We start from the raw sequence: 26255 nt of genomic DNA, 5'->3' as shown, positions 1-26255 counted from the left end.
TGTTTGTTAAAGGACGTTCTCAGGAAGGCAAAGTGTACCAGCCAACAAGACCTCCTTCTAAGCTGAAACTTTCTGATGTGCAGCTGGTCTCAGGTAGGACCCATACATTTTAAGAATACTGTAATGTTTATATACATATGAGAATGGGTTCATCTTAGAAAAAAAAAAAAAATCTGCTCCAGAACTGGGATCTCATGTCAAAACAGGTAACTGCTACCTGTTTTGAGGTGGTGACTGCACACTCTTTCTTTCGCTACTTTTGGACTTATTTGAGCACTGCACTTTTACCCTTATGTTGAATCATTTATATGAAAACCCAATTTTCACTGGGCTGTTACTAGGAAAGACCTTAATATAATGGACTTGTACAGCGATAAGCCAGATAACATTCACCTGTGCTTAAAATTGCTTACAGATGCTCATACTTTGGTTCAGCAGCACAAATACTTTACTAGTCCCGTAGCAATAAAGAGAGCAGACTGCCACACATGCCAAGAATTTACACCCGTTTGTTAGAAATAGAGGGTTTCGCGCATAGAAGAAAACTTGAAAATCCAATGTTACTCATCTGATCTCTGCCCTTTCTTCCAAAATGGCACAATGGGGTTCCTGTGCTGTGCACGGAGCCTCAATTATTTCCTAGACTCTTACTTGCAGTCAGTTTTAAGGCTCTAACAAAATCATGCAGTTATTTTCTGCATAACTCAGTAGCCACGTAGCCATTACCAGCTCTTCCTGGGGAAAGCCTTCGTTCTGTCTGTAACTGATGTTTTATGCAGGGAACTGGTATTGGGGCAGGAGGGTTGGCACGGTCAGGACTGTCCAACTGTGCAGGCAGACAGATGGGGCTACGCCGCGTAAAACAAAGAACAGAGATTGTAAAAGTATTATCAAGGTCATTAAAAGCTGGAACTTTCATGCATGTGGCATTAATTGACAGCTAGCTTAAGAATGAAATTAGAGTACACGGTCATCTCTCCTACTACTTCTTTACTAAACACCATTTTTATGACTTTTTTCGAGTGTATGATGCGCTTACTCGGGGATGGGAGCTGTAGTAACGTTAGTGCTTCACCATGTGAAGATTTAGTGCTTCGTTGGACATTTGGTCTTCGTGGTTGTATCACACGTAGCTCAGAGGCAGGCCACAGCTAGATAGCAACAAAGCAAATGCTTCAGGGAGACAGGAGTTCCGGTAATTTGCAAAGGGAAGTAAAATACATTTTCTAACAAGTTTAACAAAACTCTGAAGTCAGAAGGAAATCCGACAGTAGACCTCTCCTTGCGTTTGAGTGCCTGCCTCACTAAGAGACAGCGGCTTTTTTTCTTCCACTGTTCGAAAACTGTTTTAATTAAGAGCCATGACCAGACAGGTGTTTGATTGCCACCTCCTCAGGCAGATATGAATCTAAATTTTACAAGAGCTTTAGCAAATAATAATGCTTTTCGTTTAACTTCTCAGGACAACAGCTCTCCCTGTCTTCTGAAATAAAAAGGCTTTCTTTTGGGGTTTGAGTGTCCTTTGCTTTCATAACGTGGTGACGAATAGGATAGCGATAGGAACTCTGCCCAGTTCCTTTAGAACACTACCTACTTTTATTCACCTAATAGGAGCTCAGGGAACTTTAGCCCTTACTTAAAGACAATAACATGTTTTTCATCTGCCTGCCTTTGTGCGTGACAACATTACGTTTGTTGGAAAAGTTCAGAGCTGTCAGTGGCTAATGCCAGATACTCCGTTTCTGACGTCGGTGCCTGGAGTAGGTCAGAATGGCCTGTTCAGTTGATTCTTCTCTTGCAGAAGGTACAGCTGGGAAGGTGAAGACTGACTGTCAGCCCCAGTTTTAATGTAAAGTATGGGGTGACAAATCTGGAACAGGGACTGACACCAAACTCCGTTAACTTATTGGCATAAGCAGACCAAACCCTTTGGACTAGGTGGGACTGAAAGGAAATGTACGAGTAAGGAAGGGGGGGGCAGAGGGTGACAGCTAGAAAAGGAGCTTAGGATGGGATATATGGACGTTGGGTAGGTGCTTCGAAATGTTCTGGCAAATAGGGCCTTTATGATTGTTACACTTAAAACATTTCAGAACCTGAAAGTTGTTCCTTTTAAAACTTTTTTTTTATTAAGTAGATGCCTTTTTTCAATTTAAAGACACTCTCTGCACAAGCCTCTGCACAAGGCCAGACAGATAAGCTTGTTTTTTTTGTTTCACTGTGGACATTAAAGCATGTTTATAGAGTTGTAAAGGAGGAGGTTTTGGAATTCTTGCCCTTAGAAAGCCATCCTTAAGATGGGCTGGGTTCAGCTGCTCAGTTAACTGTTCAGATTTGCACTTGGGATGACCCTGGCTAGAATGGGATAAAGCACCCAACTGTGCATCCAATCTCTACAAAACTGGAAAACACACATATTACTTGTAGCAGGCGACCAGTAAATAAAAACACTGAATGAGTACAAACATGCAGCCAGACTCAAAGCTGAAGAGGATGGTCAGCTGACATTCGTTTTTGCTTTCTAGTAATTCAGAGAGAACTCGCTTTGGCCCTGGACTTGTTTCCCCTACGTTCTCGAAATGACTCAGTACCTAATGTTGCTAAATATTGCTCAACAAAACCTCTTGCTGCTCTTCAGCAAACTCAGCCAAGAGCACTGTGTTAGTGACTGATCCGTCAGCCTGGAAACCTTCATTCCTTTATGAGGGTAGATCTCAAGTTAAGCTGCGTTAAACCGAGGCAGTAGCATTCTATCAGAGCTGTACCGGGTGCCACAGGCACCCAGCTCTAGTTACAGATAATGAGCAGTGAGATGTCAGGGAAGAGGCTTGTTCTTTTCCTGGTAGATTCACACTTTATGAAATCTAGAACGTAGTGTAGATTAAACTTCTTTGTATCCATTAGAGTTACTCAACAAACCCATTTTGTTCTTTTACAGTAAACAACCTACAGTGTGTGAATTTGCTGGAGAACATGGGAAAATCAAAGCAATTTTCATACAACATGAGACCAACCACTGCTGCAAAATCAAAAAATACAAGACTTAAGCACTAAGCGAAACCGAACGTTTGGAACTTAAAAAGCACATTCCGGTACAACTGTTCTCTTTCATAATGTACAAGTCATCTACACCACATTAAGCTTGAACACATTTTCAGTTTTGTATTATCTCAGCATTACATGCCAAGCAAACTTCTAAAGGAGCTGGACTCATTTTATTTTGTGTGCAAATTAAGTTTTTAAATGCAACTGTTAATTTATTTACTGAATTTATGAAATCCGAATTGCATTTGGAAACAGAAAATGAAGCACTAAGCCCAGCACTACGACAGAGCTGCAGGGGCTCCCAAAGTTTTCCGTTGTCAGAAGTAGGAATTTTGAATGTGTTCAGGAAATGCAGTTTCAAAGGAGAGGGAAACTGTACTAAAGATGTAACAGTTCTGAAAGACAGCTGTTCGATTGCACCTCAAATTTATTACATGTTATTTCAAAATCTAAACAGGAACAGAAGAACAGCCTTTATGCTCCACTTCTGTACTAAAGAAACAATTGTTTTGTAGCTAGCTACGGATTTGGAAGAAAAAGTAGAGATGTTGACAAAAAACACACAGTAAATAAATTGCTTTCCACAGCCTATTGCCATTGTTAGGGGTGTGTGTTCTACCCTTCAATATTATCACCAATTTTTTCCATATTAGTAACTATTTTTATACATGCACAAAAAAAAGAGGTTCTACAGAAAGCAAGAAAAGACGGGACCTATTCTAGAAGAAAACTCGGTCTTATAATAGCTTTGGAGCTGCCAGTGTACAGTATTTACCTTGCACAAAGTATTTAAAAAACATGAGCTCAGCAAAAATAAAAAAAATTTTACTCTGGTTTCAAAGTATATTGTTTTCTATTTTTTCTTCTAGTTGGTATTACATAATTCTATTTTTTTAAATTAATATGATGCTTTGAAATGATAGATTAATCAAGTCAAGGTAAGTCTGTTTCTCTGCAAGCACTTAAGCTTCAAGGAGACTGGATTTTCTTTAATACCCTCACTGTGGTCACCACATCTACCACAAGAACGCCCAGCAACGTCTACGTGCTTGAAAGGAAAGGCAGTAGCGGTACGTAGTTCTTTGTAAAATTTTTATTGTGTTTCACTTACAAAAAAAAAATTGACAAGCTTTGTTCCAACATCTTCCATTCAAAACTAAATAGAAGTAAATGCTTTACAATAAATGCAGTTTGACCTCTTTAATACACTGCGTTTATAGGGCCAGGTCCCTGGGGATGAGAGGCAAGGTAGATGTTGAAACAGTAATGGAGGTCTGTTAGCCACTGCTCTTGAACTTCCCCACTCTTCAGTGTCTAGAAAGAAGGGGAAAAAAGGTAAAATTCAGTTTCACCAACAGCACTTGCAAAGCTTTGCTTTGTTTTTACAGTTCATCAGGTGCGCTGTTAAAAGGTACAAGACGGCCCTGTTCACCTGCACACACTGACATCATTATTCTCATTTATACCTTTCAACACGGTATGTCTGTTAAAGCCAAAATAATAAAGTGTTACTACTCAGTACACTAAGTCAGTGTTACATTATGAAGTGTGTGAATTACACCAGCTGTGGTTTCCTTACTCTTAATTATAGTGGCTTGCTTACATTCCAATTCTGCAATTTATAGTCAATTAAAATGAAAATGAACGTGGTCCTACTAAAGCAGGAGAGCTCAATACTCCAGCCTACAGGAGAATGGCTACCAACAGACCAACATAGCCCACGGTCCAGTAGTTCCCTCTCCTTAGCATTTGTAAGTGGTTAAGAAAATCCAACAACAACAAACACAACCCAACTGCAGTGGAACACCACAAAAATTGGCTGAGGCATTTTCAACACCAAAGGAAACCAACCACTTCATTCTCTAACAGAGAACTCAAACGATACTCTCTTGCAGCTGCTTTTGCCACCACTGAGGTTATGTTTCTGGTGACAGACCTTTTAAAAGCTACTAATGGGTACACGTGGCTTACTGATTCAAATCTGTGGGACATACAAACTCCCTGCGCTCAAAACTAGTACGAGCTTTGTGCAAAGGCAGCTTCAGATTTTTTTTTTTTCTGAAGAAAGAAGCAACTGTAATAGTCTCAAAACCACTGGAACGTGGACACGTGAATAGAAGCGCTGGGTTTTGCAGTATTTGAAAGAGAATATATTTTGCACTGTACATAGTTAAGAGAGTTTGTCTGATGTAATAACATCTTTGTACGCCTATATACCCCTGCTCCAACAAATAGAAAAGACTACTTTCTTGTTTTGGGACAACTCTCCCTCAGACAGGCCGTGTAGGTAATCCGCTTCCAGTGCGCTTTGTTAGACTTGTGCAGGGCTGCTGGGCTGGGGGCAAGCTAAACTTCAGCACTGTCTCATCTGTGCAGTGAGCACAGAAGCTCGGACAAGTAGCAGCCTGCAACACAGCCTGGACTTCCAAGACAAATAAAAGACAATCGTAACTTGCGTTTTGCTAAATATCTGTTCTTTGCATTTGCAATAATCTTTAAACCTTCTATACCCTTGTAATCTGTTGGAGACAAGAAGAATTTTCATACCATGATGTCCTTGATAATCTGTTGCACCAGAAATTCGTTTGTGATCATATGGCTCCTGAGCTGACCGTGTTGCATCAGTAAGCGAAGCAACTGAGCAACGACGGGCAGTTCGTCCCGACAGATCCTGCTCACTTGCAGACTTTGCAGCATCAGTCTCAGTAATCGTGGCAGGAGTGCTAATGCAGAAATACATGATCCCCACAGCATATCCCTGAGAGGAAAAGAGAACAGAAATCAAAATGATCGAAGACAGGTATTTTGAGTATGCTTCTGTGAACTAGCCTCACAGCTGTACAGGGAAACGTGCCTCTCTGAATTCAATCATGCCAAATGCCTTCACCATAATTAGTGCTAAAGCAGAAAATTTCTACCAGAAAATGCTAAATTTGAAAGTATTCTAAAATTATGTACAGCACTGGAAAAAATTTAAGCTCCTGCCCTGGAGCTACAAATATTGCTGAAGCTCTTAGTGTAATTTCTGATTGAAGAGGTTTTTGTTTCATTGTTCAGGTATGCCTGGATCTTTAGTCAAGACTCATAAGAAATCAAACAATGGAATCAGCTTTTCGTGCTATGCAAGTCATTAAATACAGTCAGTGAAGGAGGACTCTGGTTTTAAAAACACGTCTTAAATGTTCAGTAAGCTTTGAACAACCTTCCAGTATATGGAACAGCTAGAGGAAAAAATCTGAAGTTTAAACTGTTTTTAAAGATGTTTCTGTTATACAGGTAAACAAAGTTATTTAAATCTGGTATCTGCAGCTTTTGGGTTTTTTTTAAATCAAGTGCATTTGCAGTCTATAAAATGATGCCTGAGAAGTTTTGTTAAAGCTGAAGTATCAAGTCAGTTAAGAGTACAAGCTTATAAAGCCAAATCCTTTGCGTGTTGCCGTTTTTGCATGAAAGCTGTTTTTCTTAAATCCAATTACTGTTTTGAAGTAAGCAAAAACCAGCAAAATAAATCAGGGGGATGTGGGCAGGGGGGTATCCTTTCATTTTACATCTCTAAATACTTGTGGGTATAAAGGCAGAGACAATTAACATGGTAAGAAAAGCAGCATTACCTTTTCTGTACATGTTCTGCATCCTCTTTGTCTAAAGTTAGCAGAAAGTATAGCAGACTATAACAACAAGAAGCTAAGAACTTGTGCAGGTTTTCACTTAGGATGCAAGCTTGATCCAAGAGCTTATTTATGGCACACAGAACAGATCCAGCTGTGCTATCGGGTATTACAACCAAACCAACCTGTATTAAAACAAACAAAAAAAAACCATCCCAAGTTCATCGCTTTATACCAAAGTTTTTTTGCTGGTATACAAGCATGTCTAGAGCTGAACGAACCTTTCATATCATGACACACATTACTTTGTTTCTGTTCAAGTTCTACACACTACTCCATTTTTTTAAATCCTTATTTTCCTAAGAAACTGCCACCCATACCAAGAGCAGGTTAAACCGGCATCTTCATGCCATCCACCCCCTCTAAATAAACATTCATCTCAAATGTATTTAAAAAAACCTCACTGCTTTAAGCCCTGCTCTGAAAGATGGTACAGAAATAAACAGAATCTTCTGGGCAGAACAGCTCTTTCCTTTTAAGCAGATATCATGGGACAGAGCAGCTCATCCACATCTGGAAAGCGCAGTGAGCAGTCACTGAGGTAGAAGGAAACTCAGATGTACTCTCCAGAAAGAAAAGCTTCTACTGGATCCTCATCCGGGTGAGTCTCCTTAGAAATCCAGCAGGCTCGACAGGAATGAGAGCTTTATGAGCTGAGTTAAATGAAAGGTAATGAAACATAGGGTGGGCCCGCAGCTGGGGTCATACTCTTCTGGTGTTAAAATGAGAACATAATCTTGAGTAAGGATTTCATGGGCATGACAAATAATTCAGAAAAAAATCTTTTTTGGATAGAGGCAGCAAATTAAAAAGCAGTTTAAATTCTGAAGTGCTCATGAGTAACTGTCCTAGATTTTTGTCCTGTAGAGCCATAAAAAAAGTTCATGCATTGCTAATGTGGCACCATTTATCTTATTAAAAAACTAATTTAGGGAGTTTTAGAATAGCCTAATTTGCTCACTTGCAAGTACATTGTTTTAAGCTGACAGAGGCAGTTGGTTCACTTAACAAGGTCAGCTGTTTCTTTTAGAAATGTTTAGAAAAGATCAATAAAGTACAAGCTACAGCAATGTGGAGTGTATTTCATTGGTATGATTACACACGAGAGGTAAAAGATAAACGATGGGTTCAAACTTTTAAATACTTCCAAATAAGACACCAGGTGTATTTCAAGGCCACGAGTGCAGATTGCTGTCCCAAGCTGACCCTGCACCAGCCAGCTGCAGAGGTAGAAGGATGGCGTTCCTGTGTGACAGAAGATAGACTGCCACTGTCATTGAGACCCTGCTGAGTACCACAGGACACTGAGGCAGTAAATAATAAAAACGAATAACAATGTTCCTGACCAACCACAAATAGGAAACAATGACAGCGAGCCAGACACATATCTATATGTAAAGAAGCACCTGAAGATCAAATTAGCCAACTCTGCTGATGAAACGTGCCAGTCGGCCAGTCTGGAAGATGATGTGAACACAGACTTTTCAATTCATACAAATTCAGTAGATCACAGAATCACAGAATCAATCAGGTTGGAAGAGACCTCAGGGATCATCGAATCCAACTGCTGCCCCTACACCACCCTGTCAACTAGACCATAGCACTAAGTGCCATGTCCAGTCTTTTCTTAAACACATCCAGAGATGGTGACTCAACCACCTCCCTGGGCAGCCCATTCCAACGTCTAATAACCCTTTCTGTAAAGAAATTCTTCCTGATGTCCAACCTGAACCTCCCCTGGCAAAGCTTGAGGCTGTGTCCTCTTGTCCTATCGCTAGTTGCCCGGGAGAAGAGGCCAACTCCCACTTCACTACACCCTCCCTTCAGGTAGGTGTAGACTGCAATAAGGTCACCTCTGAGCCTCCTCTTCTCCAGGCTAAACAACCCCAGCTCCCTCAGCCGTTCCGCGTAGGTCAGACCCTCCAGACCCTTCACCAGCTTGGTCGCCCTCCTCTGGACTCGCTCCAACACCTCAACATCTTTCTTGAAGTGCGGGGCCCAGAACTGGACACAGTATTCAAGGTGCGGCCTCACCAGGGCCGAGTACAGAGGGACGATCACTTCCCTAGACCGGCTGGCTACACTATTCCTAATAGAGGCCAGGATGCCATTGGCCTTCTTGGCCACCTGGGCACACTGCTGGCTCATGTTGGGACTACTCAAGTAAGTTCCCATATAGGATGTTGCCTACACGGGGTCTTTCTTCCCCATTAGGCTCATCATACAGGTAGAGATGTCAGGACAATGGTTGGACTCGATGATCCCAGAGGTCTATTCCAACCTGATTGATTCTGTGATTCTGAGATCTTGGGCAGCAGCCTTATCAACTATAAAAATCCACTTAACTGTTTGCTCTCAAAGGGACAGTGCAATAGAACACACAAGCTGATTTAAAAGTTGTGATTTAACTCAACACCCACCCCCAACAACCCAGACTACAGTTATAGGAAAGCCACTCCCTCTGGCAGCTTTGGTCTAGTAATTTTTCAGTAGGGCTCCATACAGAGAACTGCAGATCCTTGTTATATCACCGAACCATCTCAACAGGACAGACGGGCCCTCCCTCTTGGCAGGCAGCATCACAAGTAACTGCAAATTCTGTCCCTTACAATCCTGTTACCCAGGTCTGGCTTTGCCATCCCCAGCCTCGGCTCAGGGATTATTCAACATTAGAAGAAGACAGACTGTAAAAACTCATCTAAAGCTGCTAGTCGCTCCCTTGCAAAGCAAAGCAAAGAAAAGCAAACCAAGAAGCCTTTCATTTACGGCTGTCCTGGCTGGAAAAGCTGAACGATTCACACATCAGAGCAAAAAAATCCATGTAAGTTCGGATACCAACAGGTATTAGATATTTTTTAAAACTATGCTGAAATTCTACATGAAATAGATGGAATAAGTGGATTTGAGGGTTAATGAGAGTGTTACAAAATTTATCACAAGGAAGTTAACCTAGAAGACAAAATGGTACTTACCAGGTATTTACAGATGCCAGTCTGGAGAATGTCAAAACACTGACTTTGTGAAGGTATAGTGGACAAGCTGTGACAGACCATCTGTTTTAATAAAAAAAAAGTTATATTTAAGTACTCTAAATGCAACCAGCAATCAGTCACTGTGTAGTCACGCTTTGTTGACAGACCTAAACACAAAGTACCTACAGGGACACATAGCAGCTTTGTCTCAAAGCATTGATTCTTTACAGTGTATAAGAGTAACACGGTCAACATAAATTGTTCAGTGTTTAAAGAGATGATGGCCTATACCATCAGTTTTTTCAGTAATGGCTTTCTTCATTTTACCTATGTGAAAGAAGTAGAAGGCCAAAAATATTCTGTCCAGCTACAGCACCACACCGAGCCTCCACATGCCTTTCCTCAGAGCTGAAGAATTTCAGAAAAAAGCTTCACAAATAACTTTATCAAGCATGGAACAGTGATACAAGACAGAAAAACAATGTAAGAAACAAGAAAGTAGCAAAGATCCATTTCCCACTTATTTTCCTCTACATTGCCAAAATTGTCATGTTCAAAGATAATACAAAATGTGATACTACAAAGGGAAATCTTGTTTTATGAACTGCCAAAAACTTTCTGGTGCTTATATAATCAGGCACTAGCAAACTGTGTTGGCTGCCCCGAGGCATGATGGAAAGAGGTTAAGAAAAAAAAAAAACAAAAAACCAACCACAACCCTTAAGATTAGATCTTCATTTTTTAGTAAAAAAACATATGGTTGAGAATGGCCAGGGGGGAGAAAAGGAAAGGGAAAAAAAAAAAAAAAAAAAAGAGTTCACCAAGACCCCATGAAATGCTATATGGCTCCTGGACAGGATAAAGAAACCAGAGCTCTCATAGATCTGCTAGTAAACTGTACTACAATCCTCAGCAGATGGCTTCCTCTGTTCCTCTTTTCCTTCCCATCTATTCCAATAATTGCAAACTAGTTGGAGATCCTGGATGTCCTCCCTCTGTTTACATTCACTGCTTATCCCACCAGGGAGAGGGTCAGCTGAAGCCTCTGGAAAGCAACGTGTGCAGCGCGAGTGCATTACTACACCACTAGCGATCATGACGTCCTGCTAAGGACAAGGAAGATGAAAGAACCAATACACAAGGAATGAAATCTTCTGTGTGCTTAAGGGAATCAGAAAGAGAACAGCGAGATCAGATGTTTGAAGGAGGGAAGAATTTAAGTCCCTGAGTTTTACAAATATCTTGACTAAGCAAAAACTGTCCCTCTAAGATACCTTGCTGACTGAAGAAAGAGCTAAAGAAAACCCTCACAGAATGATCTGACTTGAGGGATTAAATTATGTGATAATGTCCTGGTTTTGAGACTTAAGTTGAATCAGGGCAGGTCAAGATACCTAAACAAGAGATAATGACAAAACAGAAAACATGTTGTGTCAAAAATAATGGTCCACAATATTTCCAGCTGAAGAGAGACTCCAAAGAAAGGAAAGGTTAGGAAAAGAACCGTTAGCTCAAGGTCCTGTGGTATGAAAACTCAGTCCTAAGTGATGTGGATGCCAGTGGTGGTTTAATCAGAAATGGCCGAGCAGTATCATTTGTGGTGATCTAAAAGTGTGCCCAGCTTTTTTCAAAATTACGTGCCACACATGCTTTTAGCCCTGCTTAAGCCTCCCAAATTCAGGAGATCCTTAACACATCTGCTTGATGGAACATAATGCTGTCAGGCTCTCATGCCATTACTCATATTAGTCAGTATTGCAGGTGGAATTGTGCAAGTATTTTGTTTGACTAGTAGGACTATTTAAAAGACATTTTTAATAGATACTCTTGCACTGAATACCCTTATTTTTCATACTATACATTTATTTAATAATGAAATAATATTAAAACTGTGTACTCCACCCTAGATATGGCAGTGCTTCTGTACACTGCAATTTGAAAGTGATAAAATATTAAGTACTCTGGAATATTCCCCAGAAACGCACTCAAAACATCTGCACATTAGCAGCATCAAGGAATAAAGTCAAGCTGAGACAGAGGTCACTACGGGGGACTGTCATGTCAAGGACAAATTCTGACACCGATCTGACCTAGTATTTTAACGAGTGATACACAAAAGGTAAAGCTACACTGATGAAATCTGTTGGCTGACAGCTCAAAGCTGAGAAGCCCTGCCAAGACAGGAGGACTGGACTAACCTATAGAAAAGATCGCATGGGTTTGATGAATAACAGATACAGAAAAAATTCAGTGAAACGAAAGTGGCAGGTCACGCACTTGGGGACCAGTAAGAACTGCATGCAGCCAGGAGTTTTAACAGTTGGAAATGAGGAGAAAATTCTGTGCGTTAACAACTGACCACAAAGTGGTTGTGATACAACCACGAAACGGGCAAATGTCACTTTAGGATGGAAAAATAAAGATCATCACAACAGAAGTGATCAGACAAGAGTACTGATTGTCTGTTCAACATTACTCCTTAAGACCCTACTTAGACTATTTCTGACATACTGTGCAAAACAGGAGTCACTCATTTTCAAGAAAGGTAAATTCAAACTGAACGGGCATAGAAAATATCCACAAAGAAGAGAGATCCTGTCTTATAGGCGTCAACAGAAAGAGCTTAACCTGCCTAGGCTGGCCAAACTATAGCCGAGAAGGGGTGTTATCGTCACTTACAAATACAACAAAGAGGTGAAAACCGCTGCAGGAAAACAAATAGAACCAAACAGCAACAAAAAATAACGATGCTCATAGCTGGCTGGGAATGCAGATGAGATGGAAATTAGGAAGGATGATTATGAAAGGGGAAATGCAGGAGACATTTGTTGCTCAGAAGACAGAGCTCAGGAAGTTTACAAATGGGGTATGCTGTATGCTTGGGAGCACGTGACACTAGACAGTATGCTAGAGAGATCCTTTTAATTCAATACATACCACCCACAAGAGGTCAACAAATTAAAAGACCTTGAAGGCAAATCCACCAGGCCCACCCAGCGAATTAAGGTTGCATTATTAGTATTACACCCTTAGGACTACGTCCCTAGAATAGGCCCACCAGTCCACTGAGGTCCTCCCTGAGATGACAAGTTGTAGGGCATTTCGTAACAGGTACAATTCACCGACACTCAAACTCTTCCAGAATTGACAAGGAAAATGGGCATCACACCACTGAGGAGCAGCATACTTGCTTAGAAGGGTTGTGGTAAAGCGCATTGGCAAGTTAAGTTTTTCAACCTTTTAGACCTTTCTGACCCTCAAAATAGCACAACCATTCCCTACATCCAGTTCTATTTTCCTACGATTAGGTGGGAGTGGCAAACCTTTTCAATTTCATAAATTAAATCCTGTTTGAAATGGCTTTCATAACAAATGCCTGCTATAAAAAGTGAAACTGAAACGTTATTAGACATGGAAATGAAAAGCAAAGAAAACTTAATTATCACAAGAAAATTAGTGTTTTTCCTGACAATTTATTTTCCTTAGGCAACAGTTTGCATGATGTTTAATTTCCATAATAAAATGTCACAGCTGATTCATTATTTTACATTTGATTAGCATTTATCACATTTTTGGTGTATTCAGAGATTGGTTTTGGACCAAAGCCAAAGTAGTTTTGGTTCAGAGAATTACTGAAGTGAATGGACAGAGAACGAGCATTTCTGGTCGTAGCGGGGGGGTTATATATCTGTTTGAGACAAGTATTTTATAACAGGTTTGGTTTAGGTTTAGAGGTTTTGGGTTTTTGGTGGGTTGTTTTTAATTTTGTTTGAATGTCCACTTGAATAAATTAAGCCAAAGAAAAGCATTCTGTTAAATATGGGGATTATCTGTTAGCGTTATGCAGCAAATACTACAGGCTCTGTAATCCATTGGCAGTTTTTCAAACCAAACCTTATTGCTCAGACAAGCCCAACTACCCATCATATTCATGAGCCACAAAACTACAACAGCAGGTTCCCTACTAATGCTTCAGGAAGTCCTTACTACACAGGACTCCTTGCCTGCCATAATGAAGACAGACTCCAATAGTAGCCAGCTAAAATGGAGAAAAAAGAAGAAAAAAGAAACCACACAAAACTAACAGGCTGGGAACGCAGCCCAGGAGCACTCCCTGGGCTTTCTGGAGATCCTGACACCATGGAGTATTCTACTCTAGTCTTCAACTGGATGAGCTGAAAGCATTTTTGTTGCTGACAGCCAACCTGACTGACTCTTAATCCAACCTGAAACAGGCTTTTCATAGCTCTAATGTACAACCAGTGGAATCCACCAGTTTAATACTGCTTATCAGTAAGATGCTCTCAACTCCAAAAGGCAGAGTTGGGATGATCTGAGGAAGCCCAGTCTCAATCTGAGCCCTCATGGTAACAGGAACATGCACAAATGATGAACTGAGAGTAATGTTTTGTTCATTATTTAACTATTCCCAATCCCTAAATCACTCAATGCTTCCCATAACGTGATAGAATCTTGACTCAAAAAAGTCTCAAGGGAAACATTTTATCAGTAACTCTCCTGGGAAAATGTGCATATTATTTCAAGCCTAATCATGCTGCAAAGTACTCTTCTTCAAAGAAAAATACTCACCTTCCTCTGAAGACACACACAAGCGTGAGCACAGAGAGGAACCAAGCAAGCAGGAAAGATATAGATCACGTATTTTAGCGAGCCGCTCTGTGGAGTCAGACCAAAGACAGCTCGACTCCAAAAGAAGTAATTTTATGAAAAAAGAAAGTTGGCACACACCAGACACTATATCCTAATGTGAACTTTAAAATATATTTTTCAATTCACATCGACATCCACCTCAAACACGGGTAACTAAAATGTAACAGGCTGTTCTGCAGCCAATTCCCAAGCCCTTGTGAAATGACTGTTTGGAGCAGGACTCCATCCAGTATAACATGTTACCGCAGAGCGTAGAAAATGAGAAGTTTTCAGGTGATGGGGCAGGCAATGAAGCTTGTCGTCTGAAGCTTGGCCAGCTTCCCCCGAAGCACCCTAGCTTATCAGACAGTGTACTCCCTTGACAGGTGCTGCTTCTCTTTCTGAAATAAATTGATTTGACAGGGCAATATTAACAGTGCCCTGAGTTGTTGAGAAAGTTGTGTACAACAAGAGATCTTTGTTCATCTGCCTTGGCTAAGCTCACAGGGGCGGATGTGAAAGGTATTCCTGATTCAGTGACTCCAGAAAAAAAGAAAAAAAAAACAAAACAAAACAAAAACCCCACATGAAACCTCCACACAATCAAAATAAACCAAAACAAAACCTAGGATAAAAAAAGAAAAAGCCAAAAAGAAGGAACAGAGCCTGCAAGAGAACATTACACAGGTGGACAACAGGGGAAAACAACACTGTGGGGCTAATTTTATATTCAGGGTAGCAAAACAGGAATAGAGAAACTTGTTTAAGAATTACAAATGCTTAAGAGCATGTGTTGTGTCCCGCATCTTGATAGAGCACATATTTCCAAAGACTTAGAAGGATTATGAAACACAGTTAATGTCCAATTACTGGCTCAGAAACAGGATAACCACAGCATACAAACGCATCTTGCACCTGTTGAACTGTGGTGATTGCCTATCTGCAGACTCTGTGCAACAATTTGATCACGTGTTTAAATGTGGGTACCAGCAAGGAGGCATAGAACTATGGGCTAGACCAATCCTACCGTCTCACTAAGCGATGGGCATTTCTGAAATTATTATTCTATTGTCAGCAAAAACAGGTTTTATGCTCAACAGCTAACGTGCTATCCAGGAGTAGATGAAGCCACGCCTGAAAACCAGCACAGGTCTGGTTCTCTTCTCATAGCCATCTTACTAACAAAATTCAAAGAAAGGACACCACAAAACAGCTCTGCTACCCGAGGAGCTTTTGCTTCATCCTCTTGCAGCCATTATAAGCCCTTCTTGCACAGCTCTGCAGCTTCCTCACAGCTACAAAATGTCACCATGGCCGATTCCTCCTCCTCGTGGATGCCTCCTTGTCAGACCACATGCAGGAAGGTCAAAGGAACACCTGATGTACAAGTCTCCAAATTCACCTGCCTGCCCCTTCCCCAAACAAAAAGACTTGAAAACACAGAAAACCATACACTTGGGAAGCTAGCTCTTGTCCCACAAAGCTGTCTTTTTGAGTAAATTTAGTTTAGGTATCACAAGCCATGATGTGAATCATGCCAGCATAATGAGATGAGTAACCATGGAGATGTTAATGCACATTAGTTACATGCAGTAATGTGTGAGCTCCCAGCCATAAGATGTCACAAGATACACTGGAAGAATATGATGCAGGTACAACGGAACACTGGCCTGAAGATCAAGTTAGGTTTTTTGGGAATTTGTGCTTTGGTGTTTGGGTTTTATTGGAGTTTTTCTGGGTCGATTTTGGTTTGTTTTTTTGTTTGTTTGGTTTGTTTTTTTTTTGTTTTGTGTTGTTTTTTTTCAACTTTTAAGTTTTATGTCTTAAGAAAATTATGGAGGAGACCTTTGAAAAAGAGCTTTCTTCATTTTAGGAGCATTACATTTATTTATGTAATTTCTCTTTTATTTCACTGGAATTTGCACTACTTTTCAAGAAAAAAGCCATTATTTTTATTTCTAAACATTAAACTTGGATACGATGTAGTTTTACAAAACACTAATGGACTTATACAGAATTTTTTTATTCTCCTTAAAGAGGGCAAAAATTATAGCATATTTCTAGTTCAGAAGGGACACTATTTACCCTCACAGCTCCTTCTTCTCCCCAATGTAACTCTAACCTGGAAATCTCAATAAGGACGACAAGTTGAAATCTTACAGGAACTTCAACTCAAAATCTACATTTAAAAAATTCAGTGTTTTTTTGAAGTGTTAATCTCTTCTTGAAGTTAAGCTACAGTGCTGCAACCACCTTTTACTTCTCAAGACAAATATCCTTGCAGGACTTTAAATTTACATGCATTGACTTGCTATCTTTATTGATTTGTCGTAATTTTTTGTAGCACATCAGTGCAGACACAGCCTTCCCAACTCTATTTCACTTACAAGAGTTCTCAGTTTTTCACACACATTAGTACATTACGTGCATATCAAGGTTTTTGAATTCAAGACTGCTTTTAAAAGCAGTTGACCTTCCCTAGTGTTTCCTCTTAAACGTTCCGTTGAGTATTTTATTTCTTTAAGTCAGCTATGTGCTCAGTGTAACTCCAGAATCTCGACTTTGAGCAGAACCTTCATATTATCATTTGCTTTCCCCCTCCAAAATGTTCAAGTGTCACAAACATCAAGTATTACCACAGAAATTATCATGTATACACAGTTACCTTGTTGAACTTTTCATTTCTGTTGGTGCCATTTCATTCGATACTGGCAGAGAAATTCAGTTACAGGGGAGTGAACAGTGTTACCAACACTGTCGGCACAGTTAAAATGAGCGAAGGCTGAAGCCTCTTCCCTAAGGCTGCAACCATTTATTCTGTAGCCCCATCTATTTCAGCTACAGGGGTATGATTTTAAATGATTGACTTTAATAAGGCAGAAGGCATTTTAAGTAGAAGTTGCCCCGCAAAAGCAACGAAGGTTTCCACATTTAACACATATCTTTAGACACAATATGAAGATTAACCTCTACAGCTATGCAAAATAGCATTTAAAGGGACACTTTCCTTAAGCATTGCTCCTTAAATGAAAAACACCATTACCTAAAATCTTCCACAAAAAAAATAACACGGCTTCAGATTTCCACTACCCCAATTACCACTTTCTAGACAAAAAAGTTACTCAGTTCCACCAAAAGCGTGACTAATTCAAGATGGGTTTTATTATTTCCTGCAGCACTTCTTTAATTAAATAATTTTCTGTGACATCTAAAAATATTTTGATTCCAAAATTGTGTCACACCGTGAACTATGTCCACTTGGAAGAAAGTGGTCTCCAAACTTACCTCCCTCAAACTCAATGCATGCCGAGCCGCCATATCACACTGTCTTTTAAGACATCCTAGAAGAGCCTCATGATTTGCTGGCAGGTTTTTTTCACCCCAGAGGCTGCAGCTCTGGGTTTTGGGTGTTTTTGTTGTTGTTTCACTTATTTTCCTTTGAGAGGAGAGTAGCTTGTTCAATACCTGGTGGAAACTACTTGCTCTATCAAAAGTATTCCTGTGCAACTTCAGGCAAATCTTGAACTGAAAGGTTTTTCCCAAGCCAGGATTTTTCTTTTTTTTTTTTTTTAATTATTTTTTTCCCCCTCCTTGTTTTTCTAAAATGGTCCAGCCTCCAAATCCTGAAGTTTTTATGGACTACAGTCCCCAGAATGTTTTCTTTACAAATTAAATATGAAATAGAATATGGGGCAACATGTTTGAGGTTGGAGAACGGTACTCAAGAAGGAACCCTAAAGAGGTTAGAGGTTAGGAGACAATCCCTAAAACTTAATGAACACGGCACTGTATTAGATATGTAAACACAGAGAAAACAGTAATCTAAAAGCCTAACATCTGATTTTTTTTTAAGTGGTAACTTCAGCATAGTTTTGTTTATGTATCACTTACTGTATCTATGATTGCATCTGAAATCAAAACCAGCCAAGTGAAAAATGAACGGAATCCTGCGATTCATAAAAGGAAGTGGTTGCCTTAATACTGATCTCTTCTCTTTGTAAAAACAAAGAAATTTAGAAGACAAACAGTGCATCCCAGAGACCATTATTACCAGATCAGAGGCAAGAGGAAAGAATATCTTAATTTTTCTCTAGTAGGAAAGAAAGCTACTGAAGAGGTGCCCCTACGTTTCTGTCCACTAATTCCACGGAAAAAAAAAAATAGCAATTCTGAAGGGAACACCTCGAACAGCATTGTAACACCACCAGTCCTTCTGGCAAGTATTTAACGGCAATGGTTTGACTTCTAGATCATACTAAGTGTAACAACCTACCAAATAAAAATTAAAATCTCCCCATACTGGGAATCTCATTATGCTCTAAAAACAAAAAAAGAAAACGAAGAGATTTGTGATGGTGAAACAAAAGTTCTGTTTTTTCAAGAGGAGACATATTCAAACAACCACAGACTCACTGAAGTTGGAAGGGAACCCCTCGAGTTCCTCTAGTCCAATGCTCCTGCTCAAGCAGGGTCAGCCAGAGCAGGTCACCCAGCACTGTGTCCAGCCTGGTTTTGAGTATGTCCATAGATGGGAACCATAATGTCTCTAGGCTACTTATTCCAGTGTCTGACCACCCTTACTGTGAAAAAGCTCTCGTGTTTAGATGGAACTTCATGTGTTTTAATTTGTACCCTCTTGTCCTGTCACTGAGCACTACTGAGAAGAGTTTGGCTCCATCCTCTTCATTCCCTCCCATCAGGTATCTACACACATTGTAAGATCTCCTCTGAGCCTTCTCTTGCCCAGGCTGAACAGTCCCAGCTCTCTCAGCATCATCTCATGTGAAAGATGCTTCAGTATGTCCACATCTCTCCTCTCCTGTACTGGGGCACGCAAAACTGGACACAGTACTTCAGATGTGACTTCACCAGTGCTGAGTAGAGAAGGAGGATCACCTCTTGACCTGCTGGCAACACTCCCCATGCAGCCCAGAACACTGTTGGGCTTTTTTCCCCCACAAGGGTGCATTGCTCGCTCACGGTCAGCTTGTTGTTCACCAGAACCTCAAGGTCCTTCTCTGCAGAGCTGCTTTCCTGCTGGTCAGGCTCCAGCATTTACAATGATGTTATGGGATACAGCATCAAAAACCTTACTCAAGTCAAGATAAACTGCTCTCCCGTCACCCACCAAGCTAGTCACCTTGTTGCAGAAGGCTAACAGGTTGGTTGAGCACAATTTGCCCTTCATAAATCCTTGCTGACTATTCCCGATCACATCTCAGGTGTATCTGACATAACTCAGTTCACTAGAAACTTTCTCTCCACAGTCATGAATATGCTTACGAGGAAAAGCCTCCAATCTCCTTCTCAGGCTCAGAGTTCTAAGCAGCAATCCAGAACTCCCTTTGGTTAAGAGTCTACAAAATAATGCGCGTCTAGAAGGTCTCATCACTCTTCACACAGATTTTTAATGCATGGGATTTTTGTTCCTATTCTCTCTTTCATAACTGAGTTTCCAGAAAAGACTGACACATAATTGCAGAAGTGCAATGCTCCATAAATCCTCTTTAATTACTAACTAAGGATATCTAGCTCTTTGCTTAATGACTGCCATCCACTTCTGAGAGAGCACCTTTTATCTTTCCCAAGAAAAGGTACTTTAACAAAAGCAAGTCTCAAGTTTCTGAAAATACTGACTCTCCTTGATAGCACCAGAACACTGAAAAGATTGTAGTAGGAGAAGTAAATCAAATCTGCAACCAGGAACCAAAGGCACGAAGCAAGCTATCTACAAACCACTTCACCGTCGCTAAGCAAAAGCAGTCCTACTGTGTAGTTTCTCAACCAACTTTGACAGATTTGTGGAAAAGAAGCAAAAAGAGGAAGGAGAAGACACAAGAGGTGTCATTTTCAGGAACAGGTGAAGTATACATAAATCCTTCAGATGGTGTATGGGATTATGCTAACTCTTTGAGAAACAAGTAATCCCTCTGGTGCATTCACAGAGGAACAGTTCTGCACAGGACAGGGAGAAAGAGCATTCTAGTCTTTCAATACTGGAGAAAGGAGTTTTGGTGAGAAAATGCTTTATTACGGCCCAGAAGAGACAAAGTGAAACAAATTAGGAAGTTTAGCTGCTCCACAGGCCAATTTGTGTCAGTCACAGTACCAAACAACTTTGCTTAAAATACTTTTCAATACATAACAGCACACATTTAACACATGCCTCATACTGTCATTAGTTTCAGTAGATCATCACTTAAACTTTATGAATTAGAAAAGTTTGCTATACTGCTTTCTTGAACCAAAAACACTGCCACAAAAACCCAGAATAAATTGAACAACTAAAAACTTCTGTTACACTCTTCTTTCTGTATTCATGACAGAGATTTCATAAATACTGTCAAATTAGCATGTCATTAAAACATGATTTCACACCTTAAAGTGGTTTCTGGTGATCTAAGCAATAAAAAGAGTTGAGCCAGAATGAAGACTAATGCACCTGTTCTGAATAAAATCTAGTGGCTCAGATCCCTTTAGAACCAACAATAAAACTAAGCTTTCAGCTTTTACGATCTTACAAACAGGAACTGAATTCACAGTGAAGTTTCTAATCCCAGTAAATTTTCATTAAATAATCATCAAAAGTTATTCTAAATAATCACCAACGCCAACTTAATATTACTTCCAAGTTAAAATCTCATTTAATTCAAGTGCTTTTTAATTAAAAGTGGCATTTACTCTCAAAGAAAACTCTTTATAATTAGTATTTTTACAATGAATTTATTTTTGAAAGCCAAAACATATTGCTGGTCTTAATCTTATTAGTGTTGAAGAATTTTCCACCACGGTTTCTGAACATTCACCTTTTAAAGCAGCTTCCTTCCAAGTATTATCTTATGGCTGTAGAAAAATGTTGTCTGTTTGACAGCTATTATATTTTTCATTCTTTTTTCAACTCAACTCACAACAAGATTTAGGCATCTGTGGAAAAGGGTTGGAGAGCACTCAAGAGTTTGTATGCTGTCATTTAGAATTAGTGTTGATGTATTACCTCTGTCACAGCCCAGTGGTGTAAAAACTGGTCCAGGTCAGTTAGGTAAAGACGGACAGGTGAAAGCTGTGTCTGGCTAATGTGTGGTTTTCCTCTAATGCCCTGGAGACTAGTCAACTCCTCTCTTGAAAACCCTAGAGAAAAAGAAGCAGTACAACAGTATCACAAAACAAGCCAAGCACTGTTCTACTTTCAACAGCATCATTGACAAAAACTGTCTTTTAAATTATGTCCGCATAACATTTCTTTGTTAAAAGCTCTTGCTTGGTATTTTATATTAAGTATATCAAAATACAAACTCTGACTTCTGAAAGAAAACAGAAATATTTGAAAAATCAATGGCATACCCATTTAAACTATAACGTGGTATTAAAAAAAACCTGCACGAAGCCAATGTTATGCTGCTATTTTCAATGTATGTATGTTTAAAAAAATAATAAAACCCGGGTATAATGCAAGACAGTTCACCATGTGTTCACAATAACTCAGTAACCATCTAACATAACCTCGGGGTTAAAAAAATTAAAAAAAAAAATAAATCATTTGGCTAATTATTTCTAGCCAGGTATTAGATGTTTTAGTCAAACAGGACTACTGCTCCAAAACAGTCACTTTGGTTTTGCTTTTGTTTTCTCAGTTATCAGTACAGTGCTCTCTTCACCGTTTTAGGAAAAAAAGGTAATTTTTGAAAGCAAAGTAGTTTAACATGCTGAACGACTGAGGTGATGAAGAAAACACACTTCATTTTACCACAGGACAAGTTACTGGAAGATATTTCTCAGTAATATTATGCCATTTTAACCACTGTAATTTCCCAAAGTTGCATCACCACAGAATACAACTATTTTTATATCTGACTAAGAATATAGTAGCAAAAGTAATTCTGCTCACATGCTGACCTTGGGCAGCTCACTTCAACGTACTTTGATTACTTTATTCTGATGGAATGTTTTTAACAGCGTAAGCATGTCCACAGGAAATCCCAGAGGCACTCATTTATATTGTTACAAGCCAATAAAAGGCATTTACTTAAATCTAGGAAAAAATTCTTGTTCATGTCATATGCTGAATTTAGGGTTTCATCACACTTTCCAAAGGAAGTTTCTAGAATGAAGAAAAACTATGCAAATATTCAGCCCTAATGGAAAAGTGTAAAAGTAGGGTATCAAAAATCAGATCAAGAGGAAAAAGGGTATCTCATAACCAAAATATGTAACAAGATTAGAATTACTTTCAGGAAGTACTTACTACACCATTTATCAAAAATTAAATTCCATAATTGACTATCAAAACAAATTTCATTTTGTTAATTCTGAATTATGACATTCACATGGATTACCTATAAGGGTTGAAAACAAGAAGCTGAAATAGTCCACATCATTCACCGAATTATCCTGCACTTGGCACTTCCAGCCTGCAAAGGATGACCTACACAAAACCAATAGCAGATGGTTTATTAAAAAACATATGATGAAGAATGCACAATGTACCTGCACAATACAATCAATTAGCATGACTAAATTGTTAATTTTAGCATTCCTGTTTCTAACTGCTGCTGTTAGAATAGCATTTCAAATGCCTTCAAAACCAGAACTTGCTCTTCCCAAGACAAGTAATATTGAACTCTGTACCCCTACGTGGACTTCAGTTGTTAAGTTGATTAAATTACTGAGATAGCAACTTTTCATAAATACCAGTAGAACCTTTAATATAGAGACGACAGCCAACACACAGTAAATTAAATTAGTTTTATTTCCCTTACTTGGTAAAAGTCATTATATTACAAAGCTGGGCTGTATTTTTGATTATATCCACTACTTTTAACACAGCTCCTTACATGAACAATAGATCCCCTTTAAAAGCAGTCTCAGCATCTATTTTAGAGTAGCGAAAGCTATTAAACACAGAACTAAATTAAAAACTTGCTTTGAGATCTAGAACACAAAAAGGAGCAATATGCAAAGACAGGAGCAAACTTGTTATCAAAGCTGCCCAACACTTCCCTTTTTAGGGGCAATCTGTATGAAGTGGAGTACTAGCCTACTTTTGTTTCTCGAATTAGAAGCCACACGTGCTTGTGGAAACAGGGAGCAAACAAACACCACTGACCACCTAACGGTACTGACTTGCCCATGTTATTGGTGCAGAACCAGGAGAAAGCCAGGAGCTGGGAACAACTACATCTCACACATGCTTTCCTCAAAAAGCTGCAGCTCAGATCTACATCACATTATGCAAAATGCATATTATTCAAATTCACTTGTATGCTGCTCTTGGCACTTGCACTACGGACCATGGATCTTCGCTGTAAGAGACTGCTGCTTTCTGCTCTTACAATCTTGTGAGATTTCAGAGCTTCCAAATGCAATTTTCCAAGCCAACTATCCACCTCAGATAACTTTTTTCCTAATTTCTCTCCACTAACAGCCAAAACGGCTTAGCTCATGGGTAACAAAATTCTGGAAAGCTTGTTATTCAGAAATTTTTCACAGCTCCATGTTTTGGGAGCAAAAATATCGAATTTGGAATACCTTTGTGCCAGGCATATACATTTTGCCACCCCATGAAAATCCATCCGCAATATTTCAGCATCCACAAAAATGACAGCTAGAATATGCACATGTCTGGAGCTACTCAAAAAGAAAGAAAGAAAGAAAAAAGGAATTTCACAATTTCTTTAAATTAAAGAAAAAATTCAGGATTTAATCAGACTACCACGTAGGATAATTACTTCTGGGGGAAAAATAAAAAAAATCACAGCTAGATGAGATAGAACAAAGAAAGGCTTTTTAAATAAAGCTCCCACTTCACATTGTATTCTTAATGGCAAATCCTTATTTCCAGGCATATTTCAGGTGACCTAGTGGTGCAGGCAGCTCTGCATGGTCCCTTCTAGCTCCTAGGAGGCCTTCAGTCCTCCTCTAAGGCCTGGCTCGCTGCTTCCTTTTCTTAACCTGTAGTCTTTCAGTCTCTCTCCATTCATAAGGCTGACACTTGGCTACCAACACTGAGTTCCCCAAAGACAAACCCCTTGGCTGCGGCCAGTCGTCTTCTCCCAGGAGAAGGGAGGATTTCTTCCCTCTTTCCAAGGAGGTCCCAGCCCGATTCATTACAGCATCAAAGAGATTTCACACATACTCAACTAAATCAGCAAGAGGTCTTGCAACCTCTTTCCCCAGAGAGTCTACATAAGGTGAATATTCACACAAGAATTAGATCCATATACCAGAAGAGCAAATGAAGCCCATGTCCTGTTCAGCACAGGGGAAGAAGCTGCCTGAATTCAATGCAGAGGGACCATGAGTCAGACTTGAAGTCACTCATTATACCAAAACAAGCACTGGGGAGCATGAAGAGAGATTCGGGAGAATTTAGGACGTACTGGACACAGGTATTCAAACTGTGATGCAATCACTGAGCAATATGGTGGGAATGCAAGAGGTTGGAAGAGATACATCAGATGACAAGCTGCAAAGGGAACTGGGGAAATGTGAAAATAAAAACAATCTTGGGCAGGAAGACATGGAAAGAACTTGTGATAAGCCTGAATTCAGGGAGCAGGGACTTGCATGAAAAAGCTAGTCAAATCTGGTTTAAAATAATAAAATATAAAAATATTTTTCCATGCAACAGTTAGCAGATGTGTCAAATTCCTTATAATAGAACCAGTGGATGCAAGAATTTTACACGAACTCCAGAAGAGACTGAACAAAATCTCAGATTCATTGCAGGCTAGCAAACACATGAACTGCAAAAGGTTCAGGAGATCCCTGGACGTGAAAAATTATTCTGAAGCTTATTGCTAAATGTCCAGAAATTTTTCAAACACTTCAGCAGTTTTGTTTTTCTACCCACCCTTGACTATCTGCACACTCGCAAAACAGGGCAAGCATTTTAAGCATCCTAAGCATCGCCAAGCTAAGTACCATGGATGTAGATGTAAGAGGAAGCACAGAGAACCACTGCTGTTCTGCCCCAGGAACATGAAGGCAGTGTAAGACACAAACCCTTGACAGAGCTATTAAATGGTTTTAAGACTCATCTACAAGCAGACCTACACTGAGGCGCAACACACAAAACCAAGATCCCCAAATTCAGTTGCAGTTTACTTTTTTTTTTTTAAAGTGAAAGCTATTACGTACATAAAAGAAGCCTCAATGTTAAAAGAGCATTACGGTTAAAAATAATCTAGCATTCAATTTAGAAAGCGACAGAGGAAGTTGCCTATAATCTTCAGCTTGGCCTCTCTGTGCATATGCCTTAGAGTTTGATAGTGTTATGTGTCATATTTTCTCTAAGAAAAAAAATCTATGCCTCATTCAAATCATGGATGAATGGATCAGTCAGGATTATGCAATGAAGGATAACACAGCCTGACCTGCTCCTGCCTTATTTATTGCATCATCTACAACATGCACAGCATATGAGGCATGAGATGGTTAAAAAAGGTAGAAGAAAGGATTAGCTCACAAATTCATGTAAACAAATAGGTTTTAGGCATTGTACTGGATCACCCTCCTATCTGTATCGCGGAGGTTCTATAAGATGCTAGATAAATACTTTTTACAATTGTAGGACAGGAAGTCAGTGGTAACACATTTCTCCAAGTTATCATCAGATGAGGTATTAATTTACTTTTAGAAGAGGAAAAAACCCACATTATTCATAGTCGAGGCTTCTCTCATCCCTTCCTTCTGCTAATTATCACTAGCCCTGCAACAGTTCAACACTGAGTGAAAGACTAAAATGGTAGTAACAGCTGTGAAGCGTTACAGCTTCATATATCTCAAAGAGCAGCACATAGACCCATCTGATCTCTACTGCTCCACTTGCACGTACAGTGAAACTGAAGTCAATCCTTTGCTTTCAAGATAGAAAATGCTAAGTCTTCTGAAAAATCAGTGCCCAAATGTTTCATGCTGAATT

General features: G+C 39.6%; 2 protein-coding genes across 7 annotated transcripts in view; one reads left to right on the top strand and one right to left on the bottom strand.

The window, feature by feature from the left end:
- Positions 1–3886, top strand: part of INVS (inversin) — a 100343-nt gene extending 96457 nt beyond the window's left edge. For all 3 annotated transcript variants that reach the window (XM_068396127.1, XM_068396128.1, XM_068396129.1), the window contains exons 16-17: positions 13–93; positions 2939–3886. In XM_068396127.1, coding sequence (XP_068252228.1) covers positions 13–93; positions 2939–3054 — 197 coding nt within the window. In that variant the 3' untranslated portion in view covers positions 3055–3886. The remainder of the gene's footprint in view (positions 1–12; positions 94–2938) is intronic.
- A 234-nt stretch (positions 3887–4120) lies between these two features.
- Positions 4121–26255, bottom strand: part of TEX10 (testis expressed 10) — a 61191-nt gene continuing 39056 nt past the window's right edge. For all 4 annotated transcript variants that reach the window (XM_068396885.1, XM_068396884.1, XM_068396887.1 and 1 more), the window contains 6 exons: positions 22669–22757; positions 21330–21463; positions 9686–9766; positions 6657–6838; positions 5593–5803; positions 4121–4359 (listed from right to left, as the gene is read on the bottom strand). In XM_068396885.1, coding sequence (XP_068252986.1) covers positions 4246–4359; positions 5593–5803; positions 6657–6838; positions 9686–9766; positions 21330–21463; positions 22669–22757 — 811 coding nt within the window. In that variant the 3' untranslated portion in view covers positions 4121–4245. The remainder of the gene's footprint in view (positions 4360–5592; positions 5804–6656; positions 6839–9685; positions 9767–21329; positions 21464–22668; positions 22758–26255) is intronic.

Source organism: Nyctibius grandis, chromosome 3 (assembly GCF_013368605.1).
Source record: "Nyctibius grandis isolate bNycGra1 chromosome 3, bNycGra1.pri, whole genome shotgun sequence".
Classification (NCBI taxonomy): Eukaryota; Metazoa; Chordata; class Aves; order Nyctibiiformes; family Nyctibiidae; genus Nyctibius; species Nyctibius grandis.
This window is presented reverse-complemented; position numbering and strand designations above follow the sequence as displayed.